The 14122-nt window shown below is 45.3% G+C and overlaps 1 protein-coding gene across 2 annotated transcripts in view; it reads left to right on the top strand.

The window, feature by feature from the left end:
• Positions 1-14122, top strand: part of DPYSL5 (dihydropyrimidinase like 5) — a 96317-nt gene that overhangs the window by 62541 nt on the left and 19654 nt on the right. For both annotated transcript variants that reach the window (XM_077843799.1, XM_077843798.1), the window contains 4 exons: positions 7205-7363; positions 9684-9863; positions 10727-10795; positions 12734-12778. In XM_077843799.1, coding sequence (XP_077699925.1) covers positions 7205-7363; positions 9684-9863; positions 10727-10795; positions 12734-12778 — 453 coding nt within the window. The remainder of the gene's footprint in view (positions 1-7204; positions 7364-9683; positions 9864-10726; positions 10796-12733; positions 12779-14122) is intronic.

Below are 14122 nucleotides of genomic sequence, written 5' to 3'. Positions count from 1 at the left end.
TTTTCCTCTGCAGAAAATTTAAAAAATCGGGGTGCCTGGGTGGCTCAGTAGGTTGAGCGTCTGCCTTCAGCTCAGGTCATGGTTCCGAGATCTTGGGATGAGTTCTGAGTTGGGCTGCCTGCTCGACAGGGAGTCTGCTGCTCCCTCTCCCTCTTCCTGCCCCTCCCCCTGCTTGTGCTCTCTCCCTCTTTTTCTCTCTCTGTCAAATAGATGGATAAAATCTTTAAAAAGAAAAAGAGAGGGCAGCCCGGGTGGCTCAGCGGTTTAGCGCCGCCTTCAGCCCAGGGCCTGATCCTGGAGACCCAGGATCGAGTCCCATGTCGGGCTCCCTGCATGGAGCCTGCTTCTCCCTCTGCCTGTGTCTCTGTCTCTCTCTCTCTCTCTGTGCCTCTCATGAATAAATAAATAAAATAGTTTAAAAAAGAAAGGGAGAGAAAGAAAGAAAATTCAAAGAATGCAGTGTGTTTTAGCTATGTTGGTAATGCTAAGAGTAAGAGCATGGTGAGGTCAGACAGGCGACCAGGCCTCCAGATGATATGGGAGAGGCCATGGACTCAGAAGGTAAGAGTGGAAAGTAAAAGGAAGTTTGGGAGTGCAATTAATTGCAAATATACAATTTAGAGAAAGCCAGTCAGCTGCATGATGAGCTCAATAGGCTGTAAATTTTGGGTCAAGAAAAGACTTGAGAGCTGTCTGTATAGCCACAGGGACAGAAAGGGTGGCCCCAGGGAGCTGATCACACAGCAGTGGGATACCCTGCAGAAATATTAGGGGTGATTTTTAAATTTTTTGTTTGTTTTGTTTTTGTTTTTGTTTTCCTCAGAGAAAGGAGGCAATTGATAGACAGGAATGGGAGTGACTCCAAAGGAGGCTGGAGCAGTGGTCTGCACTCAACTTGCCTGGAAGGGAATTGTCAGAGAGTCAGTGTCCTGAGCCCCCAGTGTGAGCTTTCTGAATTGGTGGTGAAGTTCAGTGTAAGCCTGTTAAGAGCCAGATCACCCTCGATTAGGCAAGTGTAGCCAGTCAATAAAAATGTGGGACTCCTTGTTAAAAAATTATGAAGAATTTTAACATGATGACAGAAAAACATTAAATCCCAAGCAGGAGAGCCTCTCTACATGCAGGGAACTGGGGGACCCCACAGACCAGGTGCCCAAAAAGCTGCCTATGGCTGGTGAACTTGTGTTTCAGGATGAGAAAGATACTGACCGAGTGCCAGGCATGGCTCTAAGCACCATACATGTGTCATCCTATTTGATGAAATGCTCAGGTCCTTGTTTTGGTAAGTTTCTCAAGTCCCAAGACACCGTGGTGCTTCAGAGCTGGCTCTCCAGAGGGCCTTTAAGAAGCCAACAGATCCTTGATGGTGAAGGAAGTTACTCGGAGCAAGAGAGAAACCACCGAGCTAGTGATTTTTTTTTCTCTTGTACTTTGGGAGATTGTGAATAAAAGATAGAAGATAATTTTAATGTGCAAAGCAAAAGAACTAGTTCAGCAATTCCAAGAGAAGCAGATCTAGCTGAACCAGTGTTGCCTTTCCCAGCTGCATTAGAAAATGTGGAAATGTTTGCATCGCGCTCACTAGTCTACAAAACACATCCAAATACTTGTTATTTGATTCTCAGTGCTAGAGCATTCCATTCTTAAAGATTGAGTTGCCCCTGGTTGATAGGCCTAGGTAGTAGCAGATCCTGCTTTTTTATTCCCATCACCTCCCCCAACATAAACCCCCTTGTTTATGCCCTGTAGGAAAATATGCTCCAGGAAGTCCCTCCCTCTTCCCCAGTGAGAAACCCCACAGATTCCCTCTGGCTCAAGTGCCTTCTCAATAGCAGAGCACGAAGTTTGTGCCTTGACCTGTTGTTCCACCTTGGAACAAGCTGCTGCTTTGGGGGAAGGGTTGCAGGGCAGGGGCAAGGGATGGAGAGTGTGGAATTGGAAGATTTTTAAAAACCATTGCTACTGGGAACCCAGCAAAATGTGATTCAAGCTGCAGCAAGGCAGAAGATGGTAAGTGATTCTCCAGAGAGCCTTGTCTTGACAGAGGCAGGAAGGGCCAATACACTGTTCTCTCCAACACTGTGATGTCAGCAAATAAATCATATTTTTCTGAAATTTCTTTCCAACTTTCTGAGCATGGCCCTGGTCCCTATGGAGACCCTGTGTGCCCCGCAGTGGTCTGAACTTCTAAAGCATGAAGGTGACATTTCTATCAGGTGTAGGTTGAGTTTCAATACAAGTTCTGCCCAAGTTTATGCCTGGAAAGTGGATTACCAATAAGTATATTGGGTTGTATTAGGAAGCAAGTGGAGGTGACGTTACTGGGCATCAAATAAATCCAGATTCACCCAGCAGAAGATCACAAATGTCAAAAACAAATCATGGTAACCCTTTGAAATACTCAAGTTATGTTTCATCTCCTGCCAAATGTGTATAATAATGCTGTCTCTATTGATTAAACAGATGGTCCCAATGTCCATTTATCCACTATTAAGTTATCCACTATTAACTCTGTAGTTAACTCCTGGGCTCATGTAGTAAGAGTTGGAGGTGTGCATGCACCACTAAGCTACACATCCACTTCCTGGCAACTTCTACCTCCATATGGGGACTGTACACGTATGAGCAGGAATACTCAAGCACCATGTGTGGTGGTAAATAAATGTCCATGAACTCAGAGCTAAACACCTACGTGGAAGAGCATTCATATAATTAATTAATTAATTAATTAATTAAATGAATGAAATAGATCTTAAAGATATTGAGTTTTTTAAAAAAGCAAGTTGCAGGGATCCCTGGGTGGTGCAGCGGTTTAGCGCCTGCCTTTGGCCCAGGGCGCGATCCTGGAGACCCGGGATCAAATCCCACGTCAGGCTCCCGGTGCATGGAGCCTGCTTCTCTCTTTGCCTGTGTCTCTGCCTCTCTCTCTCTGTGTGACTATCATAAATAAATAAAAATTAAAAAAAAAAAGCAAGTTGCAAAAAAGTATGGACAGTAGGATACCGTTTGTGTAGATTTTTTAAATTAACAAGACAAACCATAGTAAAAGCATAAAAATATAGATTTATATATTTTTAGGGCAATTTATATGTCAACCTCTGGGGAGGGGGATAGAGAACATGACGGAGGGCTTTGGTTGGATTGCTTGTATTTCTTTTTTTTTTTTTTTAAGATTTTTATTTATTTGAGAGAGAGTGCACATAAGTAGGCAGAGCAGCAGGCAGAGGGAGAGGGAGAAGCAGGCTCTCCACTGAGCAGAGAGCCAGATGTGGGGCTCCATCCCAGGACGCCAAAAGCAGACACTCAACCAACTGAGCCACCCAGGTGCCCCCCCCTTTTTTTTAATGTTTTTTTTTTAAAAAACAGCGAAAAATGTTAAATCTGTTATGTTTGACTAGTGAGTCCATGCTATGTGTTGTAGTATTTTCTATAATTTTACTGTATGGTTGAAATATTTCATAATTTTCAGAAGAAAGTATTTTGAACACATAAGCATGGTTAACTAAATTTTTTTAAGGATTTATTATTTGTTTTGAGAGAGAGAACATGTGGGGGGCTGCAAGGAGGGGCAGAAGGACAGAGAGAGAGAGAGAGAGAGACACTCTCAAGCAGACTCCCCACTGAGTGGGGAGCCCAATGGGGCTTGACCCCAGGACCCTGAGATCATGATCCGAGCTGAAACCAAGAGTCAGACACATAACCAACTAAGCCACCCAGGCGCCCCACGTGGTTAACTAAATTTTAAATAATTTTTAGCTTTTTCTCAATTTCTGTTTAAAATAGATATTATAAATAATGTCTATTAAATAGATTTTGGAAAACTAGAGAAACTAAATAACTCAGATTCTCATCACTCAAAACAGTCCTTGTTAATGTTTTGGTATATTTCCTCCCATGTTTTTCCTTGTGTGGGTGCCTGTGTGTTTAAACATACTTCTCAGCATCTTGGGCACACATATTGAATCCTGCCTTTTTCGCTCATTATAGTATCACCCTTTTTCCATGTTATGACTTAGACTCCATGAACATCATTTCTGTTGACTTCCATTAAACATTGTCCACAGCTTGCTTAACCAACACCATTTTTGCATAAAACCAGGAACGTTCAGCAGTCACGCAGTCCCATACTTGTAAACATAATCCTTTTGAAAGCCTCAGGAACAGGATTGGGTCATGCTCTCTGTTGATTTCTACAAGGCTGTTTCTGTGTGGGATGACAGTAAAAAGGTCTGTCACATCTGTGATATCACACTCCAAGGAAGACAGAGCTTGTCGGCATTCATCCCGTGGGTTGGAACTGTATATATTTTAAAAGCCAGCTCTGGGGACGCCTGGATGGCTCAGCGGTTGAGCATCTGCCTTTGGCTCGGGGAGTGATCCCGAGATCCTGGGATCAAGTCCCGCACCGGGCTCCCAGCATGGAACCTGCTTCTCACTCTGCCTCTATCTCTGCCTCTCTTTGTGTTTCTCATGAATAAATAAATAAAATCTTAAAAAAAAAAAAAAAAAAAGCCAGCTCTGTTTATATCTTGCCTGAGAGGCAACAAGTGCTCGTACATACTTGTACATCCAGCATTTGGTCTGGGCTCCTGAATCTTTGCTGATCCTGTTAAACTTGTGCTTTGAGGCCTGAGGTAATAGCAGATATAATTAGTCCAGATATTTATGTGGCTCTTCCCAGCTTACAGGTGCTCTCACATCCATTGCTACCAGATCTTCTCTGGGCCCCCAGGAGGTGAGGTGTAGAGTGAGCACACAGTTGGCCCTGGATTCCAGCCAATAAGTGAGAAAGTCAGCACCACCATCCAGTGACACCTACCAGAACTCTTCAGTTACTGTCCTTAGGCTCAGGCAAGAGGGGTCGTGTCTACCCAGAGCCCACTGTCCTCTTCTAGACTCAGGGTCCCTGGACTTTCTTAGTAAATGGTCCTGAGCACTTCCAGGTCCTATGCAAGCTTGAATCTCTTCTGCTGGGAACCAGACTACCTGTGTGTGCATGCCTGGGTCCAAGGGTAGCATTTTGCAGGGAGTGAGCAGATCTTAGACCTGCAGGCTGCAGGATGAACCCAAGATCAGGGATGTGGGCAGGGGGCAGCTGCAAAGGCTGAAGGTTAACATCCCATATAATGTAGCTCAGAGCTGCAGACTCCAAGAGCTCTAAATTCAGGCCTGGCCTTCTCGGCCATATATTTGTTAGAGTAGTAGGAGGATAGAATGTATTCTGTTTGACAGTTAGCTTGATCTGTAACTTTTAACCACTTAGAGATTCAGCATAGGGACCTCCTTTTCTCCTCTTGCTCTGGGACCCACAGATCTTAAGAACAGTATTAGCTCTCTGATTATCCTGTTTCCAGCTGTTTCCAGGTCCCTCTTTTTCTATCCAAGGCTAGAGACCTACTGAGTGGGATGTAGAGGAAGACAATCTAGAACCAGTAAAACAAGTGTATAAAATATAAACAATTTAGTGTATGAAATATCAATATCTGATACCCCCTGTGTCTACATGTAAAGGCAAGAAATGCATTTCAGGGAAGAATAGAGTACAACCACCTGCTGTAAGGATGAATCAGCCCGGCACATCCAGCCAGATCACAAATAGAAACCAGCGAGTAAAGCTACAATCTGCTGCTCTTCCCCTTCTCATTTCCCTGCACCCCCTATCCCATTTCCCTCGCTGTGTACCGCAGAACCACCGCCCTCTGTTGGTGGCTTTAAGCCATGCAAGAAGTCGGACTCCTGCACTCCCGACATGGCCCAGCCAACATCAGCGTGGGAAATCCATGCTGCAAGAGTTTTCATTTTAATTCTTTGACCACTAAATTAACGTTTTTCAGTTCCCCAACCCCCAGCAGTGTTTCTGATTTGTGATTTAGGATTTGACTGTGACTGGAGAAGCATGAAATCATTAAGAAAATTTCACTGTCCCGTTTTCTTCCTCTACAGAAAACAGAGATAAACAGCCAAAGTCTGGATAATTAAATGCACACATAAGGACAGACTTCACTCAGTCCACTTTATTAAAGACATTTCACTTGATTTTCCCAACTAACCAGCCAGGGAACTAATTTAGGTAAAGCTTAGAGAGGTTAAGTAACTATTATAATAGCTATTATAGGTAAAGCATCTCAGAGACGTTAAGTAATGTGGCTGAGGCTATCCAGCTGGGAGGTGGTGAACGAGGACTCAAACTTAGGCTGATCCAAATTACTGTCAGGACCCAAATAGAAGGATGGGTTTTGTCTAAACTTCTACTCATTGGAAAAAAAAGAGTCACCCTCTATCAGAGCATACAGAAAGTAGCAGAGCCCTCTCTTGATTATTCTGTTTTGATGAAGTTTTGTTTGGGAACAACATTAGCCAGGAATAGTCTTTGGTCAATGCTCATTCTGGAAGTTTGTGCAGGTCAGCCGACCAAATTGGTTGTTAGAAAAGTATGCATGGGCGAGGTGAATCTTTAATACAGATTTAGTAATTATTCCTGGAGCTATGCTTTTTTTTTTTTTTATCACAAATGAGGCTTCTTAATGATTTCTTTTTAAGTGGTATCTTGTGGAGATTGTGAATAGGGTAATTTTTCATTGATAAATCATACAGGGACCTAAAAAGTACTCGATCTCAAACAAGATAAATGGAAATGAACTCAACGTGCTTGGAAAAACTGAAGACAAAGAACTCCCATGCGGAAGGTGCACATGAAAACTTGGAATAAAATCGTTTCATGAAATATGAGTGAATAAAACAAAATGATATATCCAAATTAACATTTTATATTAGGATTTAAATACATCTGGATAACTAAATAATTATAAATAGACATTTTGTTACCTCAAACATTTGGTTGTGTTGTCTCTATATTCACATTGGCTAAAATCATTGGGTGTGGGAGGAGGGGAGTCTGGAAAAGAAAGGCTGGCCTCAGGCTGGGGTAACACACTAAGTGTTTTTTCCAAAGCACCGAGCTAGAACCCATGACAAGGAAGAAGTGGGTTTGTGCTGGATCCACAGTGGTGATAAAGGTTACTGGCTCCTGTATGTCCAGCTCCTTACAATTTCCCAAGCATTGCTGCACTGGAGACTCACAGCCTCTTGCTTGATAGGGTCTGTGGTTGTCCTGAATGTCCATCCAAGGACTCTGTGTGTCTTTGCATTGGTGACTTGGCTGTGGGAAGGGATGTAATGAGACTGCTTTTCCCGTCTCCTGCAGGCAGCACTAGTTGGAGGCACCACCATGGTCATCGGCCACGTCCTGCCTGATAAGGAAACCTCCCTCGTGGATGCCTATGAGAAGTGCCGGGGTCTGGCGGACCCCAAGGTCTGCTGTGACTATGCCCTGCACGTGGGGATCACCTGGTGGGCACCCAAGGTAATGGTGCTGGGTGGAATCCCAAAAGAAGAATGAATGTTCTTTTTAGAACAGGCAGAGGGGCCATTTGGTCAGAGTCAGCTAGGGTGGGGTGCTCTCCCACAGGTGTGGGACCCGCACCACCACCATCCCAACTCCCCCAAATGCCAAGAGAAAAAAACACATGGTTCCGCAAGAGGACCAGAAGGCTCATTCTGCTTAATTTAAAGGGCCAGTTTTCCAGCAGACACAGAGGGCCTAAGACCAGAGGTGTGGAGAGCGCTGAGTCCTTGCTCAGACCACAGCAGCAACTCTTTTAAGCATTTGACAGAATACTTTACGGTGAGCGCTGCTGACTCCTAAAGTGGCTGCTGCTGAATAGTGGGCTTGGCAAGAGTCAGGCTCATTGTCATGCTGGAAGTGACAGCTTGGTCCTGAGGGCTCAGAACAGAACAGAAGGTCCCATACTGACTGGTTATTGCTGCCTGGTACAAATGGACTGGGCTACTTCTTTCCTGGGGGGCCCAGCTCTTGCTCTGAGAGCCGTGAGGCTGCTCCTGGCACATGCTGAGGCTGGCTCCCACTGAGCCGTTTCTCGCTTCAGCCTCTGTGGCCCTCTGGCTTTCCTGTCCTTCCACTGCTCCAGGCCTCAGGGCCAGAGTCCAGTCCCCTCTCCCCGATTCCCACTTCTTTGCTCTTCCCCAAAACAGATAGACGAGCGTTTAGATTTTGTTTCACTTCTGGACTTTTACTGCTTGTTATCCCAGGGAAGCAGCCTGGATGCTCATTCTTTTATCAATTCCGTGTTAATCACCATGTGCCGGTACTCCGTGGGTGCCCTAGAATCAGAAAAATAAATAAGCACTGGGGCACCTGGCTGGCCCAGTCAATAGAGCGTGTGGCTCTTGATCTCAGGATCCTGAGTTCATACCCCACTTTGCGCATAACATCGTCTACTTTTAAAAAAACAAAAAACAAAAACAACAAGCATTAAGACATTTTACAAAGTTCTTCAGCTCTAGAGACTGGTCTACAGGGCCTGACTCCCTTCTCAGATGGTAATTAAAAGCCTCAGGTACTACTGCCCTTGGGTTTTAGCTGTGAGTGTGGGGCTCACCCAGTCTCCTCTGTTATTTCTCACCTGGTCCTTCTGAAAAGCTCGGACCCCTCCAAGCCTCACACCATGAAGACCTCCCTCCTGGTATTGGGTAAAGGCACAGACCACCCTAAATGTCAGTCAGCCCTTATCTCAGGTGAGGGTTTTGTTTATTTTGGACACCCTCCTGGGTGGATGACCCTACCTGGAGCCTCTCTATTCCCTCCACCTGGAGTTGGCCTGGAATAGAGCATCCATTCCAGTTCTCAGCCACACTGAAGCCAGGCCAGCCATCCTTAGGTCCCCAGAGGTTATGGGGACTTCCACGCATCTAGAATTTCAAATTCTTTTTTTTGTTATTATCAAATAATTTCTTTCTAACTGAAGATTTTAAAAATAGAAAAGAAGCCCATCATCTGGTCACTCCAACACAACCACTATTGTTTTAGCTTATTTCCTTCCAGTCTTTTCTTCATATGTGCTTTTTTACATAGTAACTCTTTTACTCAATGTGAGCATTTTTGGTTTGGCTGCATGGTCTTCATGACCATCAGTGTGGTGGCTACCTAATGTCCTATCAACGAAATAAACCTCAATTTATATTCCTATTGTCAGACCAATGTTGCTTCCAGTTTTTTCCTAATGTAGGTAACGTTGGGATGAAACTCCTTATTCATGTAGCTTTGATCATATTCCTAAATTAGATTTTCCCCAGAGTCTCAGGATTGGGTTTCTTTGTTTGTTTTAATTTTACTTTTAGGCAATCTCCAAGCCCGACCTGGGGCTCGAACCCACAACCCCAAGATCAAGAAGAGTTGCACGCTCCACTGACTGAGCCAGCCAGGTGCCTTGGGTCTCAGGATTTTTAGCATTATTCTACTGAATTATGCATATTTATTAAGGGGGCAGAGGGCACTTTGAGAGTAAAAAGGTGTTAGTGCATTTATGAATAAGGCTAACTTGGAGTCAGAAACATAGGACAAGCCTACGGAATAGCAGAAACATTCCTGGACAGTAACAATAAAGTTCCTGTATGTGTGTCATACTTGACAATTTTCAAAGTACTTCTGCATCTGCTTGCTCACATGACCTCACAGCAGCCTGTGGGGTGGGTGAAAAGTGAGATGATACTGTGAGGTTGCTGGTGGTCATATGGCCCACATCTCCATCCTGAGCCAGCATCTGCCAGCCAGCCTCTTGAACATCTGTACTCACGTGGCATTGCCTTTGCATTTTGCTCTCCAGGTGAAAGCAGAAATGGAGACACTGGTAAGGGAGAAGGGTGTCAACTCCTTCCAGATGTTCATGACCTACAAAGACTTGTATATGCTTCGGGACAGCGAGCTGTATCAAGTGTTGCATGCTTGCAAGGACATTGGAGCGATCCCCCGAGTCCATGCTGAGAATGGGGAGCTCGTGGCCGAGGCAAGGCAATAGAGAATAGAGAATATGGGGGAGGGGGTGCTGGGGTGCCAATACAGATAACTGGGTCTGGGTGGGGGGGAGATTCCTGACCACCCATCACCCATCTCACAATTTTGTTCAGACAAAATAAGTTATAAAAGAAAGTGCAAGATGTTGACAACCCCACAGATGACAAATCTTAATCAGAAAATCCAAACTTGTCTACTATCTGTAAAAAAACAACAACAAAAAAAACTCTTCACAGTACAAAATGTTTTTTAAGTCTTAGATAATGTCTTAGTTCTAATATGATATTTAAATTCCATTATAGCAAAAGAATTTGAAGCACCTCTAAGAAATATTTTAAGGAGATTTGACATCAGAATAAATGAGAGTCAGCTCTCTGCTTTCCTGTTACCATCCGCCCTCCAGAAGAGCTGGGATATTATTAGCGGTCTACTCACTGATAGATGAGTCCCTTTGTGCTCCTGGATCTTAAATAGGATACTTGGAAAAGGATACTTGGAAAGGAAAGCCACATCATCTAGATGTGGCTGGAAGCTAGAGACTTGACTAGACTTCAGTGGGGCAGTTCTGACTTTCAGTCCGATCGTCTTTCATGTCCCAAACTTGCTGGTTAGATACAGAACTGTAATTTTAAGAGGAAAAAATATATTCCATCCTTATGGAGGTGAGACCTAGGAGAGTCTTACTGCCCCCTTACTGCAAGGGAGCCCTGTACTGATTCTGCCCTCTTTGGGAGATGAATACTACAGAGGTGAGAAAAGTAGCAAGTCTATTGCAATGGGCTCTGTCCAACATATTTGAGAGTCCCTGGGGTTTGTGATTTTCTTGTATCATTCAATTTTCTGTCTTTTATTCAGGGTGCCAAGGAAGCGCTAGATTTGGGTATCACGGGCCCAGAAGGAATCGAAATCAGCCGCCCAGAGGAGGTGAGGAAAACTTTCTGTGCCTTTTGTCAGCTTCTTTCCTATGGGTTCATAGAATCTTTCTTTTTTTTAAATTTATTTATTTATTCATGAGAGACACACAGAGAGAGAGGCAGAGATATAGACAGAGAGAGAAGCAGGCTCCCTGCAGGGAACCTGATGTGGGACTCAATCCGGACTCCAGGATCATGCCCTGAGCCAAAGGCAGATGCTCAACCACTGAGCCACCCAGACATCCCTGGATTCATAGAATCTTTTTTTTCTAAGATTTTATTTATTTACTCATGAGAGCACACAGAGAGAAGCAGAGACATAGGCAGACAGAGAAGCAGGCTCCCTGTGGGGAGCCCGATGTAGGACTCGATCCCAGGACCCTGGGATCATGCCCTGAGCCAAAGGCCTTGGGCTTCCTTGGGAATGACATTTGGGGGGAAACCAGACCCATCTGATTTGATTCTGATTTCAGGGATCTGAGGGAGACAATGTGAGCACAGCAGGGGCTGCTTTCCCCAAAATTGAATGGGCAGTGGGGAGACAGAGTGAAAGGACCTTCATGAGTTTTTTTTTTTTTAAAGATTTTATTTATTTATTCATGAGAGAGAGAGAGAGAGAGAGGCAGAGACATAGGCAGAGGGAGAAGCAGGCTCCATGCAGGGAGCCTGATGTGGGACTCAATCCCGAGTCCCCAGGATCACGCCCTGCGTTAAAAGCGGTGCTAAACCACTGAGCCACCCGGGCTGCCCGGACCTTCATGTTTTAAAAGAAATTCCAGGCTATAAGCCAGTGAGTGAGTCAACGTTTTTGGAATGAGATCCTTTTGAGCATCTGAGGAAAACTTCAGATGCTTCCCACCAACAACCAGAGGCACACAGGTGTCCATGCTCCCTGCCCCTTATTACCCCATGACCCACGGCAATGGTAATGAAAAGCCCCACCATCCTTCTGCCCTGTGGTTTTGTCCTTGTGCTGTTTTGCAGGGCATCCACCCACATCCCCCATAGCCCCCCCGCTAAAGAATTCTGCTCTGGCGGGATCACATTGGACAAATAGTGCCTTCTTGTCCTGTGACCCTATTCAGATATCCTCTGCCATTCGTGAGGAGAAAGCTATTTCCCATTTCTTCAAAGCCTTCCGTGCAGAATGCTGGCTGGATGTTCACGAGGCACAAGGATCCAGAGACAGGACGTGATGACACTGCCATCAGTCGGGCAAGGCCCTGAGTGTGCCTGTGAGAACAGGAGTGGGCGGTGGTCACAGGACTGGGCTTTGTTCACTTATAGGAGGGCAAGAGCAAGGCTTTGACTGTAGGGTATTAATAGCATGAGCCATCACTGACATCATCTGCTGGTTAAAGTCTCCACGCCGGGGGAGATTTTGCTCTCCAGAGGACACTCGGCAATGCCTAGTGACGTTTTTGGTTGTCCCACCTGGGGATGGTACTGCTGGCATCTAGTGGGTAGAGGTGAGGGTTGCTGCTTGAGGATCCCAGGATGCCCAGAGAGCCCCTACCTCCAAGAATTACTGGACTCAGAATGTTTATAGTGCTGAGGTTCAGAAACCCTGGTCTAGGCTAATTTCCAGCCTGATATTAGGATTGTTCTTTGCTACCGCGCTGTGTGGCTGTGGAGACAATACACCAGAAAGCATGGAGAGATGGGACTCTAGATTTCCCTTTGCTTTTGTTTCCTTGCCTTTTATTTAAGGCCCGAGTAGCATCCCAAAAGGATATGCTGGGGATACTAAGTTCTCGGATTCCCTCAGGGCGAGCAGAGTGCTTGGAGCTTGGTGCTCCTGTGATGCAGCCTCTATGGGTGCTGTTGACCCTTCCAACTCTGTGTTCGATGTACCAACACTTTCGACAAAGTGGGCTCCCGAGCAGATGTGGGCTTGCTTGGAAGAAATGGTGAGGCTTGTTTTCTTCCTGTCCTTTGTTTCTAACAGCTGGAAGCTGAAGCCACTCACCGAGTCATCACCATTGCAAACAGGGTAAGTAGACCCCACCTGCCCCTGAACCTGTTCTCGACTCTGGGTTCAGAAACCAGAATCTTCTGTCTACACAGTGGAGTCCCATTCTGTCCTGGCTGCCAACATCATCCCTGACTCACAGGACCCCAAAACTGCTTGCTGGGTGAATGCTGCTGTTCCCATAGACCTGGCGGAGGTCCTTGCTGTCTGCTCTCTCTTCCACCCCCTTGAGCTTGCTGAGTCTGGCTTCACTGCTCAAGTGGAAGTGGTTCCCACGGGAGGAGGATGGGTTTGGAGGCCACAGAGCCTCCCTGCAACCAAACTCTGTCTTCTGTAGAGGAATTTGGTAGATGTTTGCTTTGAGAACTGAGATTTAAGCCTCTGCCTCTGGACCACTTAGAAGTTTTCCTTGGTATCGCTCAGGGTCAGGGGGTGCAGATGCAGTGTGGTGGTGGGAAATGAGCAAGAGATGTGAGGGCTTTACCAAATATAAGCTCTCCACGTATGCAGGTCACTCAACCACTCTGATAGACTCTTTTGTTGTCTGAAATTGGTATAGTAATAACACTTCTCACGGATGGTTGTGAGGATCAAAGGAGGCAGAGAAGGAAAGGCACTTTATAAACAGCAGAGCACTAGACCAAGGTTATTTCTCCTTCTAAATGATCATTAAAGAGTTCAATTTGCTCAGATAATCTGAACTGTCGCCTCTAGAACACGGGTTTTCTCAGTGTGGTGCCTGGACTGGGAGCATCGACATTTGTTAGAAGTTTAAGAATGCAAATTCTCAGGCCCTCGCAGACCTATTGAATCAGGAATGTGGGAATGATGCCCAGCCATCAGTTTTAAATAGCCCACCCCCGATTCTAGTGGGCACTCCTGCTCAGAGAACCTCTCTTCTGAAAAGACATGGACTGCCCCTGAAGGATGTAAGCCTCAGGGGTGGTGTTAGGAACACCAGAGAAAACACAAGAGGTTGGAGGTCCAGCGGATATCAGAATTAGTAAAGTTGTGCCAAGCACATGACATGTTGGGCCTTTTCCTAGGCTCTCTGTCCTCTCATTTTGATAAGTAGAGAAGGCATCACAATAACATTTGGGAAAATTTTCCGATTAGCAATCTACAAGTCTGGGCACTGGACAAGGACGTTGTTTTACTGGCATGATAGTAGTTATGATATCAGTTACTTCCTGATGGAAACTTGCCCCAGAATAAAGAAAGATCTGAACAACAGAAGGCCAGATTCCTGGGTTTTGGGTTTTTTTTTTTTTTTTAAGATTTTATTTATTCTTTCATGAGAGACAGAGAGAGAGAGGCAGAGACCTAGGCAGAGGGAGAAAAAGGCTCCCTGTGGGGAGCCTGATA

Source organism: Canis aureus, chromosome 12, assembly GCF_053574225.1.
Source record: "Canis aureus isolate CA01 chromosome 12, VMU_Caureus_v.1.0, whole genome shotgun sequence".
Taxonomy (NCBI): domain Eukaryota; kingdom Metazoa; phylum Chordata; class Mammalia; order Carnivora; family Canidae; genus Canis; species Canis aureus.
Note: the sequence above shows the minus strand (reverse complement) of the source record. Positions and strands in the feature narration are given on the sequence as shown.